We start from the raw sequence: 21,472 nt of genomic DNA, 5'->3' as shown, positions 1-21,472 counted from the left end.
ATTTCAATGGGAGCACTTTTGGGGCCAGTAATAGTGGTTGAGATATTCCATTGCCTGTTAACGAGCCCTTTCATTCTTGGGTTCCATACAATAGGAGCAGCTTCTGTGTCTACCGTAGCTGTTATAACATAAGCCATAAAAATTAAAAGGAACTTAAACTATCATGTAAATGAAATTCTATAAAGTACGTTGCTCTGTATCCTAGCAGAATTTGGAGAAGATTGTATCTGCGTACTGTATCTTGTCCAATTTTTGAACATTTCAGTGCGAGTGATTATTAGACACCCTGCTATTTGTCAGGGTTTTTTCCAGATTAAAACCAAGTATATTTTATATATTTTAAAAAAGGGAATAACTGTAAATCAAGCTAGGATTAGTCTATACAATATAATGTAGTCTGGTACCTGTCTCAATGCTCAATAAAACCAATCAAAAATTATTAATTGGGCTAGTGGAAAGGTAGCTTTCAAGAAATAGCCTTTCTCTGTCTGTGTATTAAATTATTAAATGTATAAAATTATTTAACATTTTAATCAAAATTGAAGTTAATAAAGGAAAATAATTTATTAATCAAGACAAGCACAGAACAGGGCACAACCCCATTAATGCACGTTGAGAATAACTGATCATAATGCTTAAAAGGATTATGCACAATAAAGTTGCAATAGATCAGATTCATACCAACTAATCAATTAAACCATTAAAACTATTTAAATTTTAAAGAGTAAATATTTTGCAGAATAGATTTGAGATGGTCTATTTTCAGATCTGCAGATAGTGTTTAGCAGAGTATCATGCAAACAGTAGCAATATAAAAAATGGATGAGTCAAACAGGAATTGTAAAATTCATAACTAAGGGTGGCAAGTGCATTGTGGATATTAATTAGATCAAACACAGAAACAGGATTTAAACCTTCTAGTTTAAAAACAATTTTTTAAAAATGTACATGTCAGAACTTTCTTACAGGCATGCACTCTACTCTGTCTGCATGTTACAGTGGAACATAAACTCCCTGGATACCTACCTGTACCTCTTTTGCTCTGCATTTGACTGAAAGCATGTGTTTCCTGGACCACTGCAGTCTGCCATAACACCATTTTCTGTCTGTCCTTTGGAAATAATCCTGCATCTTTCTATTGCGTGCAAGTTCTCTCATTGGATAGCTGTGTTTTAGCATGTACCTTGATGTATACTGTATATATTCGTTCATTAGCCCGTTCGTTTATAAGTCGACCCCCCAGAATGGATAGATAAAAATAGCAAAAACTGTATGACCCTTTCATAAGCCGACCCTATATTTCAGAGGTTGGCAAACTTTGGCTCCTGGCCCGTTAGGGTAAGCCGCTAGTGGGCCTGGACGTTTTGTTTATCTGGAGCATTCACAGGCATGGAGCCCTCAGCTCCCAGTGTCTGTGGTTTGCCTTTCCAGGCCAATGGGAGCTGTGGGAAGTGACTTGCCACTTCCTGCTGCTCCCATTGGCAGGGAACAGCAAACCACAGACACTGGGAGCTGAGGGGCTCCGTGCGCGCAGACGCTCCAGGTAAACAAAACGACAATGTATTAGATATTCAATTCAGTGATTCCATAGAGTTTACACCAAAATTTGATGATTTTAGACCCGTTTATAAGCCAACCCCCGCTCTTTAGTGTGTTGCTTTTTTACCAAAAATATTTGGCGTATGAACAAGTGTATATGGTAAGTAACTCTTGCCTTAGTTACAAGTTAATTGAGTTGTGAGACACCATGAATTGGCTGCTTATTGGAGACAGGAGTATGGTTGTCCTATTTGTTTTGTTTCATTTTTATTATATAACTTGAAACGGGTTTAGAAATGAGACTACTCCCAATTACACTAGTGATAAATAAATTTAGTGTGTGTTGTTCCCCTTAATTTGCCACTAACTTATGTAATTATGAAGTCTATGAGGAAAATATATAGAAATTGGCTTGATACTGACAAACTTTAAAGGAAAAATAAAATAAAAAATGTTTGACGTTTCATAGAATACTCGGTAGGTGATTATTAATTAATTTGTTATCTAGCTTTTGATATAAACAGTTTTGTACTTCTTTCCTAACAACTATAAAGCAAGTTTAATTCAAGTATATGATGTACAGGCATTTTACTGTATAAATCCTGTTAGCCTGCCACCTGTTAATATTCTAGTTTTTAAAAAATAATAATTACAGGACTTGGTTTTACAGAAGATTAAAAAGGGAATATGGAACCTTTCACCTCTCTCTTGTTTGAGGGCATTGCAGGCCATCTGTGAATGAAGATTATCATCTGGTAGTTCTCCAGTGGCCTATGTAAAATGGGTTAGTGTTTTTAGGCCCTGTTCCTGGTGAAGAAAAACCATCGTCACCACTACAGTTTGCTGATTTGTAAATTGCTCAAATATTGAAGGGGCAGTACCACACTCAGGAATGACATGCACATGATACTGATAAGATCCCACGCGGTGAACCCAAACAAATGGGCAGCTTATGTTTCTAACTTAAAACCTGCTATTTCCCTGGACGAGATCTTTGAAAAAACCCAAATGTTCTGCGATTTCTAATGGGCACTGCAGTACTGCTAGTCCCAAACATTCAACAGTCATGAGTCAGACTCCAATTATCAAATATGTTTGGGTTATTTTTCTTGTCTCTGGGTCTTCAGGCTACACTCAGGTGATGTTGTCTAGCTTTTCCCCCTGACCACAAAGATAAAAACTTACTTAAAAAAAAATTGACATTCTTGTGACCCTCAGAACTGGGGCTTTAAGAAAAAAACAAATATAGTGAGATTCCCCTCACCAGATCCTAGAGCCTGGACTCCAGCGTGAGCCCAGAAATTTTCACAGCAATGAACAGCTCCGCAGCCTGAGCCCCGCAAGGGCAAATGAGCTGGCATAGTGCAGCCATAGTCTAATTGCTGTATAGATGTATACTGTGTCTTCAGTACACCACAGACTCATTATTGAAACTAAGCTTTAAAATTAACAGTTTTCTGTACATTAGCTAGAGTTAGGCTTGGCAGAATTCAGTTGTTGTTTCTTGATAATTTTGACAGATAACATCAATGTTTATTTTAAAGATTTCTTTTTAGATTTTTATCTATTTAAATATTCAGTTGCACAGAATTATGAGGAGTCAGGCAATGAGGGTCAGGTTATTTAATGACAGCAGACAGCAGAGATTCAAAAATCTAAAGCTTTATAACTGTTAAAACACAAGTTGTCTACATCACATGTCAAAATGTACACTACGTATCCTTAAATCAAACCCTAATAATTTTTCAAGCAGCATTTTCTTTCTTTTCTTCTTTGTAAATTTTGATTGACAAAAATATTTCCCTCAACAATTTTTGTGTGTATGGTAAAATCAACATTTATCATTATGTACCCATCAAAATCTAATCCTTCAGTGCCTGGTTATGGCACACAAGTAATCTTCTATAAAGAACATACCCAAGGAATTAAAAATTCAGAGTAAAAGCTGACTGTATGAAATGTGTAGCATTGGTTAAACTGGCAGTGTTTCTTTCAAACCCTTTCTGTTAACTTTGATCCGGAGACTTTGAACTGTAGACATTTTTGTGCTTTGAGGCATGTTAACCTGTCTGGTCACTAAACTCTTAACTATTATTTTCCTGCTTTTGCTTTGTATAGGGTTACCATCATGTGCAAGTAAATGTTTCTTAGGGACCATCTTGCATAATAAAAATTATGCACTGTGGGTACTGTTTATGGAGGGTAGTTAGGTGTGGAGGAGAATAGTCATAAAATAGTACAGCTTATTTTACTGTAAACAAAAATTAATGAGGGGGGTGTTGTCTGAGCATGGGAATGTGTTAGGAGTTTGAGGCCAATCCCCAGTTCACATGATAATTCACTCTGACAGAGCTACGCATCCCTCCTCTTACCGCACTTTCCCCATTCCAAACATATAAGGATGTTTGCAGAGCACTTTGAAGATAAAGTGCCTTATAATTGCTATGTATCATCACTCTAAGATAGCAGATCTGGCATATAATTAATATATGCCATCTATTCTCCAGTAGTCTTATTTCTTTTTTCAAAACAACAAATCCTTACTGGATCTTTTCTTGCAATCATGAATATACACATCTTACTGAATATTCATGTGCTCATATGCATAAATCACCTTGAGTATTGCAAAATGATGCAAATATTGCTGGTTCCATAGTATTCCTTAAATTGTGTATTATCCTAATATGCCTAAAAGAACAGCAAATTAGGAAAAAGTGTTTGATTCCTCTTTCTACTCACCTACTAGGTTTCTTTGGACAATTGTGTTGAGGTTGGGCGGATTGCCAATACGTACAACCTCCCAGAAGTGGATAAATATGTTAATAATTTCATCCTGAAGAACTTGCCTGCGTTATTAAGTACTGGTGAGTTTGTGAAACTCCCCTTGGAGCGTCTTGCCTTTGTGCTTTCGAGCAATAGCCTTAAGCACTGCACTGAGCTCGAACTCTTCAAGGCTGCTTGTCGCTGGCTACGGTGTGAGGAGCCTCGAATGGAATATGCTGCAAAACTCATGAAGAACATCAGATTTCCATTGATGACGCCACAGGATCTTATTAATTATGTACAAACAGTGGATTTCATGAGAACTGACAACACATGTGTGAATTTGCTTTTGGAAGCCAGCAATTACCAAATGATGCCGTACATGCAGCCAGTCATGCAGTCAGAGAGAACTGCCATTCGATCAGACAGTACTCACTTAGTAACATTGGGGGGAGTGTTAAGGCAGCAACTGGTGGTCAGCAAAGAATTACGGCTGTATGATGAAAAGGCACATGAATGGAAATCATTAGCTCCCATGGATGCACCTAGATACCAACATGGCATTGCTGTGATTGGAAACTTTCTTTATGTAGTTGGTGGACAGAGCAATTACGACACGAAAGGGAAAACAGCGGTTGACACAGTCTTCAGATTTGATCCTCGCTATAATAAATGGATGCAAGTTGCGTCTTTAAATGAAAAGCGTACCTTCTTCCACCTAAGTGCCCTCAAAGGACATTTGTATGCAGTTGGTGGTCGAAATGCAGCGGGTGAACTAGGTAAGTGTATTTTATCTTGATTGTATGAATTTTGGGCTTTCTTTTCGGGTCTTAAAATGATGCTGCCCTGTGAAAAAGGGAAGAAAAACAAGTATCCTAACTTAATTTGTTTTCAAATTATTTCTTTCCAGCAGCATCTGTAGAGTTTAATTTGAACACTGTCAGTGAATTTCAGGTACACTTTTTTGTGAAGGAAGCTCATAATAAATTTAACTTGTAGAATAAAGTGACACATTGCTGACTGATTTAGATATGTGATGTCCAGTGTTTTCATCTTTAGCATCAAACTATTTTTAAAAAAACTCACTGCCATTTATTTAATGTTTGTGGAAGCTTCTACTGAGTTTTGCAAAGTTTCTTTAGAAGAAGCTTTAAACATTTGACTGAAGAAATGTTTGCTTGCAAATAGATGAACCTTTTCTAGTTCTCCCTCCATTTAACAGTTGCTTTTCAAACACATCATGTGGCTTACATGATACTCAACCTTGTATATCATGTAAGCCAAAATAATTTAACACATTTTTATTTGGATAAGAATGTCTCTTTTGTATTTGAAGGAAACCTGTGCAGTTGCGCTCAAAAGATGTGACTTTTTCTTGTAGTACTTGCAGTAATGATTTTGGAATATCAGTGTTTTAAACATGTTTGTTGCTCAAAGGCAGGCTGATAACTTATCTGTGAGACTAAAAATGTTCTGACATACTCCACTTGTTTGTCACTAAAAATTACTTGTTCTTTTCCGTAATCTTTGCTCCTCATGGTTGTGTCTCCCTTCCTATTAATCCTCCATTCTTCACTCCCTCCTTGCCAAAAGTTGTAATTCATTTTACTTGAAGAGAAAAAAAAATCTAAATAAAAATTAGAAGGAATAAAATAGGCTCAGACTACAATAGGCAGTAGCTAGTCACTACTACAATAACCAGGAGCTGATTTAGCATAAGCCATCATAAATGTAAGTTTATTAATCTTTCTCTCCAAAAGCAGAGTTGATACAGATTTGACTATATATACCCATTTGTAAATTTTGTCTTTGTGTATTAGAAATACAATAATGAGATGCAGTATTATATTTCACATTTCTGATTGCGTAATATAATTTCACTTACTTAAATCACACTAAGTGTACACATTCAGGTGTTTTATTTAAGCTTGCAGTCTCTCTATCTCATCCCCATTCACAGCAGAGACTTGACAGCAGACCTGGCTTTGTAGTGAAATCTCCTGTTACTAAAACTTCATTACTTTTGTGGATATACTGCAGTGTATTTTATAAATGTACTGTGAAGTATTGTCTTAATTAAAACTAATCCAAAAAAATGACCTGATCGTTTTGTGATGTAGCATCTGATTCTTTCCTCTCCTCTCCCTCCCTCCCACTTTACTCATTCAGAAATCTGCAAAATTCAGAGGATCTGCAATGGATTTCCTAGTCATATAAAAAACTTCCTTTTTGGGAAGCGTATAGTGTTACAGTTGTAGACTTTACTATTCAAAACTTTGCTAAAAGAATTAAGAATTGATTTTTTGTGTTTTTTGGTGTTAATGTTAACTGTGTTTTTAACATAATTTGGTTCTTTCATGCAGCCATTTCATGATTTATATCTAAATGCATTTCTAGCTGAAATGATTATGATTGATAACTTCTCACTTCATCTGCCTGGTGGTGCAACATGCAGTATAAGTTTAGTGTCTTGTCAGTGTACCTATTGTATAATTAATTAAATTAATGAATTAGTGTCAGAGCACCTGAGCTTCAGTGGAGGACCCATGTTAATGGTTCACCCGAGGAGGATAATCCATTCTGCCTGTTACTTGGCATGGTGGCACCTTGTCTCTCCTGTTCTCTGCCTGTGGTACACAACAGTTAAGTCTCCTGAGAACTGATATGCTTTGGTCTAACTGAAGTAATTGGACCAGTATAGGGGTATCTGGGTAAAGCTTAATGGTCTGTGATATAGAGGTCAGACTTGATGTTCTCTTCTGGCCTTAAACTCTGATTTTCAGTTCCAGCAGACACCTAAGGAGCTTTAATCAAACTTGCATACATAGATGTTCCTGTAGTATAATATTTTGCTGTCTGCCAGCACAGATTAAATGGCTTGTAGATGTCCTTTTCTTTGCATTAGGGTTACCAACTTTCTAATCGCACAAAACCAAACACCTTGCCCCACCCCTTGTCTGAGGCCCCGCATCCTCTTCACTCCATTCTCCCTCCCTCCATTGTTCGCTCACCCCCCCCCTCACTTTTCTAGGGCTGGGGCAGGAGATTGAGGTGTGGGAGGGGGTGAAGACTCTGGCTGCAGGTGCAGACTCTTTGGTGGGGCCAGGAATGAGGGGTTTGGAGTGCAGAAGGGGGCTCAGGGCTGTGGCAGGGGTTGGGGTGAGGGCTTTGCGAGGGGGTTCTGACCTGGGAAAGGTGGTTGGAGTGTGGGAGGAGGTTCGGGGTGCGGCTCAGGCCGGCCGTCACTTACCTTAAGCAGCTCCTGGAAGCTGACAGCATATCCATCTCCTAGGCGGAGGGGCCAGGGGGCTCTGCACTCTGCCCACGCCCGCAGGCGCCACCCCCACAGCTTCCATTGGTCACGGTTTCCTGGCCAATGGGAGCTGCGGAGCCAGTGCTCAGGGTGCATGCTGCCTGGGAGGTGGACATGCCAGCCACACCTGGGAACCATGTGCAGTTAGGGCTGGCAGAGAACCTACCTTAGTGCCCCCCCGCCCCTCCCTCCCTGTGCCACTGACTATTTTGGCAGTATGGTCAGCGGTCCTTGGCGGTGCTGAGCAGAGTCACCAAGGTCCCTTTTCAGCTGGTCGTTCCAGTCGAAAACCGAACACCTGGCAACCCTACTTTGCATCATCACCACAGCTCTCTTTGATTTAATTGTGGGTTGTGGGGACGGATACATTTAGAGGTAAGGCTTGCATGCTGGTGGAGAACCCACTTGGAGACTGATCGTCTTCTCGTGTATTGTGCTAGAGGCCAACAGTTTTTACCTCTTCCCTGAGTGTGAAGGATTTATCCTTTGGAACCATTTTGTGTTGGTGATTCCAGTTGACCTCGAGGAAAAATGTTCTTCATTTTTTTAAAGTACTTTTTACGTGCCCAGGCTCATGTCAAGATCTCACATGTGAAGTGAGTATCTCTACCTACAGTCTGCTGTATAAACAGCAAAGTCATAAAATCAGTCTCGTACTTTCCCTGACTCCAATATGGTGGTTTGAGTTGATTTAAGACACTGATTAGATTTGATATACATGAGACTGCTCATGTCGGTGTCAATACACAAAGTTGCAGCAATTTTATCAAATCACATCTTCTGTTAAACTGATGCAATTGTGTGTGTAAACCATGCTTTGAATTTACAGAGAACACTGACCCTATCTCAAGTGATACATTCTGACCTAAATTTCCTCTGCAGTCTCAGTTTAAGACAGGAAATGAAGAATATTCGGTGTAACTTTTGTGTAGAAGTACTGTTAAACTTCTGCAGTGATTTCCATGTAGAGCTGGCAAAGTAATTTTGATCCTTTCGCATGAAAAGTTCTATATAAATGTTCTGTATTCTGGTTGCCTAGGATTTTGATTTGTGGACTGAAATATTCTATTTTTCTTCCCATCAATTGCTATCCAACTCATGTTTCACTTTAATGTGTCCCTTCATAAAAACTGGCTGTCTAAAGATATGAAATCTCTCCTCACCTCAAATAAAAAATCCTAACTTCTCATAAAACAGCAGGTTAAATGTGCATTGGAAAACTATTATGGAATTTGTCCTCTTGGATTCATACTGATTTCAACTTCTTAGTTATTGTGATATGAATTTCTGAAAACTTGAATTAAACTTTCCAAGGAGATTGGGTTTAAATATTAGCTTTCTATATGTTAAACTATCTCTTGTCAATTCTGTTGTACTGACTAATTTACTATCCACTTCGGGCACAGCAGGATCTAAGGGTCAGATTTATTAAAATACGTATCCTTCTAATTTTTTTTCAAAAAGTCTCCTTTAATCAATAGTAAAAGGGATACTTCTATGGGGTCCTTAAGCCTTGATACCTAAAACGTTTCTCAAATAGTTTAAGCTTATCAAAACGGTGTAGTGTTACTTTTCACAATAGCAATGTCTGTTTTTCACTAGTGGTGGGATAATAGTAATTTAACAATGCATACTAGTACCTGTTTGAAACGTTCGGAGGGAAGTTACCAGAATTGAAATTTGGCAAAGACCTCAAATACCATATGTATTCTAAAATTGTAATGAGTTTCTTTAAGGCCTCGTTTTCAAAACAGCAGAAGTGCAGGGCTATGGTCAGCTCTACATCTAATTTGAGCATAAAATGACCCCAATTGTGCATGGAAATAAGATATGGCTGGTTAAGTGGGGGTGCTATCGGATAGAGAAGGGAAGCCAGAATCAAGGGAGAACACTCCAGGGAGCGTATCTGTTGGAACAAACAGAGGAGGTGACTGAGAAAAGGAAGACTCCTAAGGAAAGAAGGTGTGGAAGACAAATTGGGAGGTGCCTTACAGAAAAGCCTGAGAGATCAAAAGGTGTACAGATAATCTCCAATCATGATAAATGCTGGTAGATTGATAATAGCAGGGGTGGTCAACCTGGGGCTCCGGAGCTGCTCCTATGTGGCTCTTCATAGGTTAATATGCAGCTCCTTGTACAGGCACCGACTCTGGGGCTGGAGCTACAGGTGCCAACTTTCCAATGTGCCAGGGGGTGCTCACTGCTCTGCCCCAGGCCCTGCCCCTACTCCACCCCTTCCCCTGAGCCTGCCATGCCCTCGCTCCCTCCTCTCCCCCCACCAGAGCCTCCTGCGCATCGCATAACAGCTGATTGCGGCAGGTGGGGAGGGAGCAGGAAGCACTGATTGGTGGGGCTGCCGGAAGGCAGGAGGCGCTGCAGGTTGGAGTTGGGAGAGCGGATGGGGGACTGCTGACCTGTTACTGTGGCTCTTTGGCAAAGTACATTGGTAAATTCTGGCTCCTTCTCAGGCTCAAGTTGGCTGCCCCTGGATAATAGGCTCCCTTTTTTGGAAGACAAATAGGGGTAGCCAGAGCTTGTTGGGAGAAAGGATGGTTGTATTGTGAGAATCATGTAGCCTGACTGGGTCTGGGGTGGTGATACAGGTTAGATAAGCATCCTGCAGTTTTGATGGTTAATCTCAAGATATCCAAAACTCTAGAGATTCTGGGTTCTCCAATAACTAGTTTTGTATGCAGTCTTGTGAATAGGAGCTTGTGTGCTTTCGTATGTATTTTTAAGTGTCTTGTTACAAAACGTCATATTGTATTGATATCATGTCATGATGCAACGCAGAGGGGGTAGAGAATATTGGATTTTCATGAGAACATTAGAGCAGCATGGAAATTTCAGTTGTGAGGCCTAGTTAAATAGAGAGATTCATGTAAAAACAAAATAATTCACCAGCGATGTGACAGCTGAGAGAGCAGTGGTATTCAATTTGTTTATTCAGAGAATTGTCCTTGTAAAATTTATAAATGGTGGTAACAACCATAAAAACCCTCAGTAGTATCCAGCTGGGTCACTCTGCGACAGTAACTCAAATACCAAAGAGGATGCTGTATAAGAGATCCTTTCAGCCTGCTAGTAGGAGTAGTAACCATTGCTATGCTATATTTGTGAAAAAGATGCAGCACTTTCCTCTCTGACAGGATGATCATATGAAAATCCTACAAGTGGGAACAAAGTAGAGTTCCGTTTCCCAGTGCTGGAACACCCTTGTACGGGGACATTATGTCTGCCGTGCATCGGGGGTGAGCCTCCCAGCCCAGGTCTACAGACCTGTGCTAGTAGGGCATGTGCTAAAATAGCCATGTAGATGTTCTCACTTGGGATGGAGCTTGGAGTCTCAGGCGCACCCCAGTCCCCTAGACTTGAGAGTGAGAGCTGTAGCCTGAGCTGCAATGTCTACACAGGTATTTTTAGCATGCTAGCATGAGTCCTGGTAACACAACTCTTGCTCTGGGCGAGGAGGCTCACTCCCAGATGCACTGTACACATACTCTGGGTGCTCCTATAATACGAGTAAACAATGGTAATACATCTCAAGACTCATTAGAAGCTATTGGGACAAAACTGATAAATGTCTATGTGCTGCACAAACAATACCACAGGGGGCCATGCTCCAGGTGTGCCTTTCGAAGTATGTATTCCTTTAATTCTATCGAAAAGATATTCTGGGCTGTTTTATGGTATACATGCTGGTCAAAAGTTCCTCTGCTCCAATATAACAAAACCTGGTGGGATCATTCAAGCTTTTGAGAGAGAGAAGGAAACCTTCTCAACCTATTTAGAATGTACCAGTCTAGTTCTTCTTCGAGTGATTGCTCACATCCATTCCAGTTAGGTGTGCGCGCCGTGCGTGCACGTTCGTCGGAAACTTTTTACCCTAGCAACTCCAGTGGGCCGGCAGGTCGTCCCCTGGAGTGGCGCCGCCATGGCGCTCAATATATATCCCTGCCGGCCCGCCCGCTCCTCAGTTCCTTCTTACCGCCGTGTCGGTCGTTGGAACTGTGGAGCGCGGCATAGCTGTCCTCCACGTCCCTAGCTCTCCTTGTTATCTCTCGTTATCTCTCGTCACCCGGACCTGATTACCCAGGAGCACGGGACCCTCTGTCACCCGGACCTGCAGTCGCTGCACCTAGCGGCGTGGCTCCTGCGTGCCTGACCGGTTCTGAGCTGCGCCGCTCCACACCGGTGAGGGAGGTGCTTTTGGGCAGCAGGAAGCCTTCCACGAGAGCGACATATTCGGCCAAGTGGAAGCGTTTCTCCTGTTGGTGCGTGGAGAGAAATCTCCACCCTATGGAAGTTTCGGTGGCCGATATCTTAGACTCCGTTTGGTCCCTCAAACAGCAAGGTCTGGCGATATCGTCGTTACGAGTCCACCTGGCAGCTATCTCCACCTTTCACCCGGGTGCGGATGGTCGCTCTATTTTTTCTCACCCGACGGTGTCTAGATTCCTTAAGGGACTGGAACGTTTATACCCTAACGTCCGTCTCCCTGCTCCAACCTGGGATCTTAACCTGGTGTTGTCCCGGCTCATGGGACCCCCCTTTGAACCGTTAGCTACTTGCTCCCTGCTTTACCTCTCTTGGAAGACTGTCTTTCTAGTAGCTATCACCTCAGCTAGGCGGGTGTCGGAACTCCGGGCTCTTGTGGTAGACCCCCCGTATACAGTCTTCCACAAAGATAAGGTGCAGCTGAGGCCACACCCTGCCTTTCTTCCCAAGGTAGTCTCGTCCTTCCACATCAGCCAAGAGATATTCCTTCCGGTTTTTTTCCCGAAACCTCACTCCTCAGGCAGGGAGCAGCAGCTCCACTCGTTTGATGTCCGTAGGGCTCTCGCGTTCTACGTGGAGAGGACCAAGCCCTTCCGCAAATCCCCCCAGCTTTTCGTGGCGGTAGCGGACCGCATGAAGGGGCTTCCTATCTCCTCCCAGAGGTTATCCTCATGGGTAACGTCCTGTATCAGGACCTGCTATGACTTGGCCCACGTCCCTCCGGGCCGTGTGACTGCGCATTCTACCAGGGCGCAGGCGTCGTCGCTGGCTTTCCTCGCCCATGTGCCCATCCAGGAAATCTGTCGGGCAGCGACCTGGTCATCGGTCCACACCTTTGCTTCCCACTACGCCCTGGTCCAGCAGTCAAGAGAGGATGCGGCCTTCGGATCTGCAGTGCTCCATGCCGCGACTTCTCACTCCGACCCCACCGCCTAGGTATGGCTTGGGATTCACCTAACTGGAATGGATGTGAGCAATCACTCGAAGAAGAAAAGACGGTTACTCACCTTTGTAACTGTTGTTCTTCGAGATGTGTTGCTCACATCCATTCCACACCCGCCCTCCTTCCCCACTGTCGGAGTAGCCGGCAAGAAGGAACTGAGGAGCGGGTGGGCCGGCAGGGATATATATTGAGCGCCATGGCGGCGCCACTCCAGTGGGCCGGCAGGTCGCCCCCTGGAGTTGCTAGGGTAAAAAGTTTCCGACGAACGTGCACGCGCGGCGCGCACACCTAACTGGAATGGATGTGAGCAACACATCTCGAAGAACAACAGTTACAAAGGTGAGTAACCGTCTTTTAGTAAATTATCTTCATGTATGTACTATATCTGCTTTCAAGACACGCTGTCATCTTACTGGGGGTGGGATAGAGGGGGCATTGATAGACTATTAAAAAAAAATCCTTTGACAAACACCTTTAAATACTATCTGCTATAATTTTTTTTAAAAAATATTTTTTCTGATGCCTTGTTGAGGTTTACATGGGCCTTGTTATTTAGGGAGAAACTGACTGACCATGTATGGAAAACAGTGAAACTGACTGTAGACAATGTAAAAACCCTGGAAAATAGCTAACTTCTGTTAGTTGTGATAATCTTAGAAGTTAGTTGTGAGTGTAGCATCCACAAGATTTTCAGTCACTTATCTTCAAGTTTATAGTAAAAAGCAACAGAGTCCTGTGGCACCTTAAAGACTAACAGATGTATTGGAGCATAAACTTTCGTGGGTGAATACCCACTTTGTCAGATGCCACAGGACTCCTTGTTGCTTTTTACAGATCCAGACTAATACGGCTACCCCTCTGATACAAGTTTCTCAAAAATGAACACTGCAGCTATATAGCTGATGTTCAAAAATTAAGGATTTTGGAACTGACAGTAGTCCGTTCTCAAACAGGCAATTCTTTTATAACTCTGTATAAGCCATAATATTGTACACTAGCTTCTGCATGCTGTATTTGCTGTCCCCTGTCCTAACTTGCCAATGCGTCCTCATCTGCAGATCCTCACTCCAGTTGGTGTAGGATGAACAGCTGTTTGGTGTGCTGGAGATAGAAGAATGAAGTGATGTGGCCATCAGTTGAATTTTTGGTTCCTGCTAGGTCGTCTGTGACTTTTTTTTTTAGTTACTTATTCCATAGTGTGCTTAATATTTTACTAGAACTTGCTTTGTTTTTTTGAATTTTTTTCCCAGAATACCAAGAAATGCCAGGAAAAAACTTTACATATTGTCCATGTGTTCACATTGCTGGGCTAATGAAATTGGTGGTGTTGATCCACTACTGGGAAGTAAACAGTCAAACTAACAGGGTGGATTGATTTAAATCATCGATTTTAATCGTGATTTAAATCAGCAGGCAGTTAACTTTGATTTAAATAATTGATTTTAATTACATTTTGCATTGTACGTAGTTATTTTCCTAAAGAAAGATGATTCTCTTTGGTGGTAACCATTAAAACATAATGTGTTGCAACTAAATATAGCCTTTGTGCTAAATTTGGTACTGCTTTTTGCAAATCAGGAAGACACGCTATATCTGTACACTTTTATTTGAGCAGTTATGTAGCTTAACTCACATCCTTAATTTTTACATATTTATTATGCTAGAAAACAGTGAATAATGCATTTCTTATTTACTAGATGGTTCATTTTTTTTTCTTTTTACTTGTGCAATGTGTCAAGTTCTATTTGGATGGAAATTCAAACAAAAATGAAAAAAAGTATTTTAAAGTTACTTATTTTTTTAATTAGTTTAATAAAACTACCTTAAAAGTCCTGGATACATAAGAAAAAAATTGATCAAAATGATCAAAACATGTTTTGCATATAAAAACTAACAGATTTATGAAGTAAAGGAACTATTATCTACAGTTAGTTAGTGAATCAAAGTGATTGCTTCTTGTCATCATGTCCTTCCAGATTTTAGAACTAGTAGATCTCCTAGATTGGAAGAGGAAAACAAGCTGTTTTGCTTTTTTCAATTTCCTATTGATTTTTAACTTTTAATTATTTCATAGACTCATAGACTCTAGGACTGGAAGGGACCTCGAGAGGTCATCGAGTCCAGTCCCCTGCCCTCATGGCAGGACCAAATACTGTCTAGACCATCCCTGATAGACATTTATCTAACCTACTCTTAAATATCTCCAGAGATGGAGATTCCACAACTTCCCTAGGCAATCTATTCCAGTGTTTAACTACCCTGACAGTTAGGAACTTTTTCCTAATGTCCAACCTAAATCTCCCTTGCTGCAGTTTAAGCCCATTGTTTCTTGTTCTATCATTGGAGGCTAAGGTGAACAAGTTTTCTCCCTCCTCCTGATGACACCCTTTTAGATACCTGAAAACTGCTATCATGTCCCCTCTCAGTCTTCTCTTTTCCAAACTAAACAAACCCAATTCCTTCAGCCTTCCTTCATAGGTCATGTTCTCAAGACCTTTAATCATTCTTGTTGCTCTTCTCTGGACCCTCTCCAATTTCTCTACATCTTTCTTGAAATGCGGTGCCCAGAACTGGACACAATACTCCAGTTGAGGCCTAACCAGCGCAGAGTAAAGCGGAAGAATGACTTCTCGTGTCTTGTTTACAACACACCTGTAAATGCATCCCAGAATCACGTTTGCTTTTTTTGCAACAGTATCACACTGTTGACTCATATTAAGCTTGTGGTCCACTATGACCCCTAGATCTCTTTCTGCCATACTCCTTCCTAGACAGTCTCCTCCCATTCTGTATGTGTGAAACTGATTGTTCCTTCCTAAGTGGAGCACTTTGCATTTATCTTTATTGAACTTCATCCTGTTTACCTCAGACCATTTCTCCAACTTGTCCAGATCATTTTGAATTTTGACCCTGTCCTCCAAAGCAGTTGCAATCCCTCCCAGTTTGGTATCGTCCGCAAACTTAATAAGCGTACTTTCTATGCCAACATCTAAATCGTTGATGAAGATATTGAACAGAACCGGTCCCAAAACAGAACCCTGCGGAACCCCACTTGTTATACCTTTCCAGCAGGATTGGGAGCCATTAACAACTACTCTCTGAGTACGGTTATCCAGCCAGTTATGCACCCACCTTATAGTAGCCCCATCTAAATTGTACTTTCCTAGCTTATCTATAAGAATATCATGCGAGACTGTATCAAATGCCTTACTGAAGTCTAGATATATCACATCCACCGCTTCTCCCTTATCCACAAGGCTCGTTATCCTATCAAAGAACGTTATCAGATTAGTTTGACACGATTTGTTCTTTACAAATCCATGCTGGCTATTCCCTATCACCTTACCACCTTCCAAGTGTTTGCAGATGATTTCTTTGATTACCTGCTCCATTATCTTCCCTGGCACAGAAGTTAAACTAACTGGTCTGTAGTTTCCTGGGTTGTTTTTATTTCCCTTTTTATAGATGGGCACTATATTTGCCCCCTTCCAGTCTTCTGGAATCTCCCCCGTCTCCCATGATTTCCCAAAGATAATAGCTAGAGGCTCAGATACCTCTTCTATTAACTCCTTGAGTATTCTAGGATGCATTTCATCAGGCCCTGGTGACTTGCAGGCATCTAACTTTTCTAAGTGATTTTTTACTTGCTCTATGCTTATTTTCTCTTCTAAATCTACCCTCTTCCCGTAAGCATTCACTATACTAGACATTCCTTCAGACTTCTCAGTGAAGACCGAAACAAAGAAGTCATTAAACATCTCTGCCATTTGCAAGTCTCCCGTTACTGTTACCCCCTCCTCATTGAGCAGTGGGCCTACCCTGTCCTTAGTCTTCCTCTTGCTTCTAATGTATTGATAAAAAGTCTTCTTGTTTCCCTTTATTCCCATAGCTAGTTTGAGTTCATTTTGTGCCTTTGCTTTTCTAATCTTGCCTCTGCATTCCTGTGTTATTTGCTTATATTCATCCTTTGTGATCTGACCTAGTTTCCATTTTTTATATGACGCCTTTTTATTTTGTAGGTCACGCAAGATCTCAAGGGTAAGCCAAGGTGGTCTTTTGCCACATTTTCTATCTTTCCTAACCATCGGAATAACTTGCTTTTGGGCCCTTAATAGCGTCCCTTTGAAAAACTGCCAACTTTCCTCAGTTGTTTTTCCCCTCAGTCTTAATTCCCATGGGACCTTGCCTATCAGCTCTCTGAGCTTACCAAAATCCGCCTTCCTGAAATCCATTGTCTCTATTCTGCTGTACTCCCTTCTACCCTTCCTTAAAATTGCAAATTCTATGATTTCATGATCACTTTCACCCAAGCTTGCTTCTACTTTCAAATTCTCAACAAGTTCCTCCCTATTTGTTAAAATCAAGTCTAGAACAGCTTCCCCCCTAGTAGCTTTTTCAACTTTCTGAAATAAAAAGTTGTCTGCAATGCAGTCCAGGAACTTATTGGATAGTCTGTGCCCCGCGGTGTTATTGTCCCAACATATATCTGGATAGTTGAAGTCCCCCATCACCACCAAATCTTGGGCTTTCGATGATTTTGTTAGTTGTTGGAAAAAAGCCTCATCCACCTCTTCTGCCTGATTAGGTGGCCTGTAGTAGACTCCCAGCACGACATCACCTGTGTTTTTTACCCCTTTTAGCCTGACCCAGAGACTCTCCACCCTTCCGTCTCCTATGTCCATCTCCACCTCAGTCCAAGTGTGTACATTTTTAATATATAAGGCAACACCTCCTCCCTTTTTCCCCTGTCTATCCTTCCTGAGCAAACTATACCCATCCACACCAACATTCCAGTCGTGTGTATTATCCCACCAAGTTTCAGTAATGCCAATAATGTCATACTTGTATTTATTTATTAGCACTTCCAGTTCTTCCTGCTTATTACCCATACTTCTTGCATTTGTATAAAGGCATCTAAGATACTGGTTTGATTTTGCCTCCCAGCTTTGCCCTGACCCTCCTTCCTCTCTGCCATTATAGCCCGTGCCCCCTCCTGTTTCCAACCCATCTCCCAGGTCTTGTTCCCCACTTACCTGTGGGCTTTGCTCACCTGTCCCCGTCGAACCTAGTTTAAAGCCCTCCTTACCAGGTTAGCTAGTCTGTGCGCAAATAAGGCCTTTCCCCTCTTTGAAAGGTGAACGCCATCTGTTCCTAGCAGTCCTTCCTCAAGTAGCATCCCGTGGTCGAGGAAGCCAAAGCCCTCCTGGCGACACCATCTTCGCAGCCAGGCATTCACCTCCACGATGCATCTGTCTCTGCCTGGACCCCTACCTTCAACAGGAAGAATCGAAGAGAATACCACCTGCGCTCCAAACTCCTTAACCCGTACTCCCAGAGCCCTGTAGTCACTCTTGATCTGCTCAGCGTCACACCTCGCAGTATCATTTGTGCCCACATGGATGAGTAGCATGGGATAGTAGTCAGAAGGCCGGATAATCCTCGACAAAGCCTCTGTAACATCTCGGATACGGGCCCCTGGCAGGCAGCATACCTCCCGGGATGAACGGTCAGGGCGACAGATGGGTGTCTCCGTCCCCCTCAGCAGAGAGTCTCCAACCACCACTACCCTACGTTTCTTATCAGTGGTGGCAGCAGACCTCCCAGCCTTAGGGGTACGAGGCTTCACCCCCTTAACTGTTGGGGGTGATTTCTTCTCTCCTGTATCTTTTACCACAACAGGAGGGTTCGCAGCAGCGGTGGAGCACTGCCCGCTGCTAGAAGTAACCAGCTGGCTGTGTCCACCCTGAACCTCCTCCTCCACTGGTGTGTCAGGTACACCCTGAGGCATCTCCTCTTCCACTGCAGAGTCAGTAGTTCTGTCAACTGGGACAGCACCATCAGCTGTCTCCACATGGATACTGTCCAGGAATTGCTCATGGACATGGATGTTCCTCAGCCTGGCCACCTCCTCCTGTAGCTCTCCCACCTGCTGCCTGAGAGATTCCACCAGTAGGCACCTTTCACATTGGATGCCACCCCCAGCCTGGATATCAGTAAGTGGAAATTGCAAATTACAGTCTTTGCAAGCCCACACCAGAATCTGGGTAAAAGCATCCATGCTTTGGTGCTCTGTCTGGCTACAGGCGCAGGTGGAGGAGACAGAAGCAGTGCTGGCACAGGTGTTGCGGGTCCTCCTCACCATTGTAAGCCTCCCTCTGTCAAACTCTCAAATTCCCGTCTACAGCTCTCTGTCCGCTCCTCTTTGCCCACAGATGCTGTATGTGCTCCTCCTTCACCTGGAGAACTCCCTTGCAAAACTCCCTGTTGGCAGCTCCTGTTCGCTAAGCTCCCTGGTCGCTTGTGCACAGCTTTATAAAGCCCTGGCCTGAGTGAATGCCCCGCCCACTGGTTAAGGCTCAGCCAATTACCAGAGGCTTCTAGCTTTCAAACCTTCCTAGTAGCTCCACCTCCAACTGCCAGCTACAGCACACGGTCCTTCAAACAGACAAACCAAACAGACTGACAAACACAAGCTCAGCACACAGCAAGTAACCCCCAAACACACACACTGCAGACAGTCACTTACCCCACAGATGCTGTATGTGCTCCTCCTTCACCTGGAGAACTCCCTTGCAAAACTCCCTGTTGGCAGCTCCTGTTCGCTAAGCTCCTTTTCAGTTCAATTATTATAATTTCAGTTCAATTATTAGTTCATTCAGTCAACTGAAATGAAAATATTGTCCTTGACGCTGCAGACGAGGTTACTGCTCTCAAAAGCGAATTTAGTATATCAGGAAACTCTGAATCCAGGTGCTTAGCTCTTGGCTTCCACCAGTTCAGTGCTTTGATTTTCTTTAAAACTGCTGGTAAAAATATGCTGCTTAATTTTTTTTTAATGTAAGTTAAATTATTTTAATAGATTTGAGTAAGTTTAGGCTTTAATGTAGCCTGTCATAACTTCAAATTTAAATTTAAGTACATTTGTTTTTAAAAATAAAGCTGCATTTAATTTAAATAAAATTGGATTTTAATTAAATATATATATATATATTGATTTTTTTATCCTCCTTTCAAGATAACTGTTGCTCCATTTGGAGAACAGGCAAAATTGGAACGGAAGGATGTTTATCTAGCAATAGGTAGGGGGTGGAGTTACCTACGTCAGAGTCAAGATTTTCAGTTCCAGACTTGGAACTCCTTAGCAGAAAGTAAATGTAGACATTGAGAACCAAAATATTTTTGGCTCCAGATATGAACAGTTTTATCACTGTCATCTTCTTAGTCTCATGCATACAAATGTTGCTGCATCCATTGATAATTGGTAACTTTTGTATTTCAATGACTTGGCGTAACCTAAATATTATTTAACCAACCCAAAAGTCACTTAACAATTTTATTGTTTATCACAACTTTAATACATTGTGATATGCTATAGCATAATTGATAATATTTACCTTATTTATAAATTAAATTTGTTCCATACTTTTGGTCCATTTAACAAAGATATCAAAATGTTTGGCACAACTGGCAGCATCTATTCAAGAGATTGATATTAAAACAGCAGATGCATTTGAGGTCAAGACTATTGGTATTTCCCCATTTTCATAAACACTAAATTAGCTAAAATTATACCTGTAAATCAAGTGTGCAGCTTGTTGTGAAAGAAATGGAAGTGGGATGGGTTTTGTCTTTATGTCCTCCAGGAATGACTTCTTGTGCTATGGCCTTGTCAGGTCTCACAAAATATGCAGAATTTACTTGGACAGTACTTGGATGAGAAATGTCCAAGGAAAATCCAGGATGCAACTGGAAATAGGGACTTGTGTGAGTAATTTAATAGCTGGTGTGAGTAATTTAATAGCTTCCGAGTTCCTGCTGAATCGATTGTTCAGCACACTGTTCAGGGTATTGTGTCATTGGAAGTGTCATTAGTCCTGAGGAGGTGATGAATTTTTGTTTAGGGACCTGCATTCTGTGTGGAGCTTACTAGTGGGTGGGTGTGTGGGTGTGTGAGAGAGAGACAACGAGAGTGAGCGATGCCCCTTTTTGCTAGATTCCCTTGCTAAAGTGCACTTTGGAAGTACTCTCAAATTCAGAATTACTGCCAAAGCTAAATCTTGTCCTTAGAAATTGTCCCTAAGGATTTTTCAGACAATTGAAAATAACCTGTGTGCTTGTTTTAAAAAAAAAAAAATAACCAAAACAATTAAATAGTCCTTTTATTGTCCTTGTATCATGGTACTGAGTCACACAATAGATTCCTGCCAGTACTGCAACTGTCAAACCTTTAGAATGTCAAGATTCTCAGGGTACATCTACAGTACAGGATTATTCTGATTTTACATAAACTGGTTTTGTAAAACAGATTGTATAAAGTCGAGTGCACGCGGCCACACAAAGCACAATAATTCGATGGTGTGCGTCCATGTACCGAGGCTAGCATCGATTTCGGAGCGTTGCACTGTGAGTAGCTATCCCCCCATAGCTACCCCATAGTTCCCACAGTCTCTCCCGCCCATTGGAATTCTGGGTTGAGATCCCAATGCAAGATGGTGCAAAAACAGTGTCGTGGGTGATTCTGGGTAAATGTCATCACTCATTCCTTCCTCCGTGAAAGCAATGGCAGACAATCATTTCGCGTCCTTTTTCCCTGGATTGCCCTGGCAGACGCCATAGCATGGCAACCATGGAGCCCG

At 41.9% G+C, this 21,472-nt stretch overlaps 1 protein-coding gene across 10 annotated transcripts in view; it reads left to right on the top strand.

Annotated features, from left to right (window-relative positions):
• The window catches only part of KLHL13 (kelch like family member 13), a 130,874-nt gene that overhangs the window by 98,566 nt on the left and 10,836 nt on the right, over positions 1-21,472 (top strand). For all 10 annotated transcript variants that reach the window (XR_007775882.1, XM_050964927.1, XM_050964930.1 and 7 more), the window contains one exon: positions 4,286-5,081. Coding sequence is in view for 9 of the 10 variants with exons in the window: in XM_050964927.1 (XP_050820884.1) it covers positions 4,286-5,081 (796 nt within the window). In the remaining variant the exon portion in view is untranslated. The remainder of the gene's footprint in view (positions 1-4,285; positions 5,082-21,472) is intronic.

This window comes from Gopherus flavomarginatus, chromosome 8 (assembly GCF_025201925.1).
Source record: "Gopherus flavomarginatus isolate rGopFla2 chromosome 8, rGopFla2.mat.asm, whole genome shotgun sequence".
In the NCBI taxonomy this organism is placed as follows: domain Eukaryota; kingdom Metazoa; phylum Chordata; order Testudines; family Testudinidae; genus Gopherus; species Gopherus flavomarginatus.
Note: the sequence above shows the minus strand (reverse complement) of the source record. Positions and strands in the feature narration are given on the sequence as shown.